General features: G+C 39.4%; 1 protein-coding gene across 1 annotated transcript in view; it reads right to left on the bottom strand.

Moving 5' to 3' along the window:
• Nucleotides 1-354, bottom strand: part of RNF14 (ring finger protein 14) — a 5,955-nt gene extending 5,601 nt beyond the window's left edge. The window contains exon 1 of the mRNA XM_009710365.1: nucleotides 193-354. Within this exon, the coding sequence (XP_009708667.1) occupies nucleotides 193-346 (154 nt within the window). The 5' untranslated portion in view covers nucleotides 347-354. The remainder of the gene's footprint in view (nucleotides 1-192) is intronic.
• Nucleotides 355-678: the final 324 nt, after the last annotated feature.

The following is a 678-nucleotide window of genomic DNA, read 5'->3' as shown; positions in this document are numbered from 1 at the left end:
GATTCTCTCCCCCATCCCGATGCTGGGGGAGCGAGCGAGCGGCTGCATGGGGCTTAGTTGCCGGCTGGCGTTAAACCACGACATCTGGTCAGTGCTCCTGTAGCTCACTAGAGCAGCAATCATCTAAGCAGGTACCAGAAAATTAGCTTGGTCAAACCTAATTTCAGGATAACACAAAACATCTCAACTCACCACTCACAAAAATTTTGAAGTTTTGAGGCAACTCCAGACAAATTCTTGTTTCTCCTCCTTGGGCAGACTCGGCTCTCTTAAACTCATCTTCATCATAAATGCTAGCCAAAGCCAGCAGCTCATCCTCCTGAGCTTCTTTGTCTTCTGAAGACATTTAAATTTTCTGTGGAGTTAACACCACTCTACAAGATCAACTGAGTTAACACATCCTATTCAAATTACTAATTTGGGATATTTATTTTATACTACTGTAAGATTTAGAAACCCAAGTAACAGATATAAAACAATGTAAAATATAATTAAGCTTTTTTAGAGGTTGAAAAAACATCCGATAGCTTTATAAAATAAAAAACCACCTTAACAGAACATTGAAAAGTCAAAAAGCAAACTATCCGTAAGTGTTAGCGGCTAAAGACAGCTGTAAAGGAAAAAAAAAAAAAGTGAAATACACCGGTGGCAAAAGTGACACAGGGACACTTCACTGAT

This window comes from Cariama cristata, unplaced genomic scaffold, assembly GCF_000690535.1.
Source record: "Cariama cristata isolate BGI_N322 unplaced genomic scaffold, ASM69053v1 scaffold18311, whole genome shotgun sequence".
NCBI lineage: Eukaryota > Metazoa > Chordata > Aves > Cariamiformes > Cariamidae > Cariama > Cariama cristata.
This window is presented reverse-complemented; position numbering and strand designations above follow the sequence as displayed.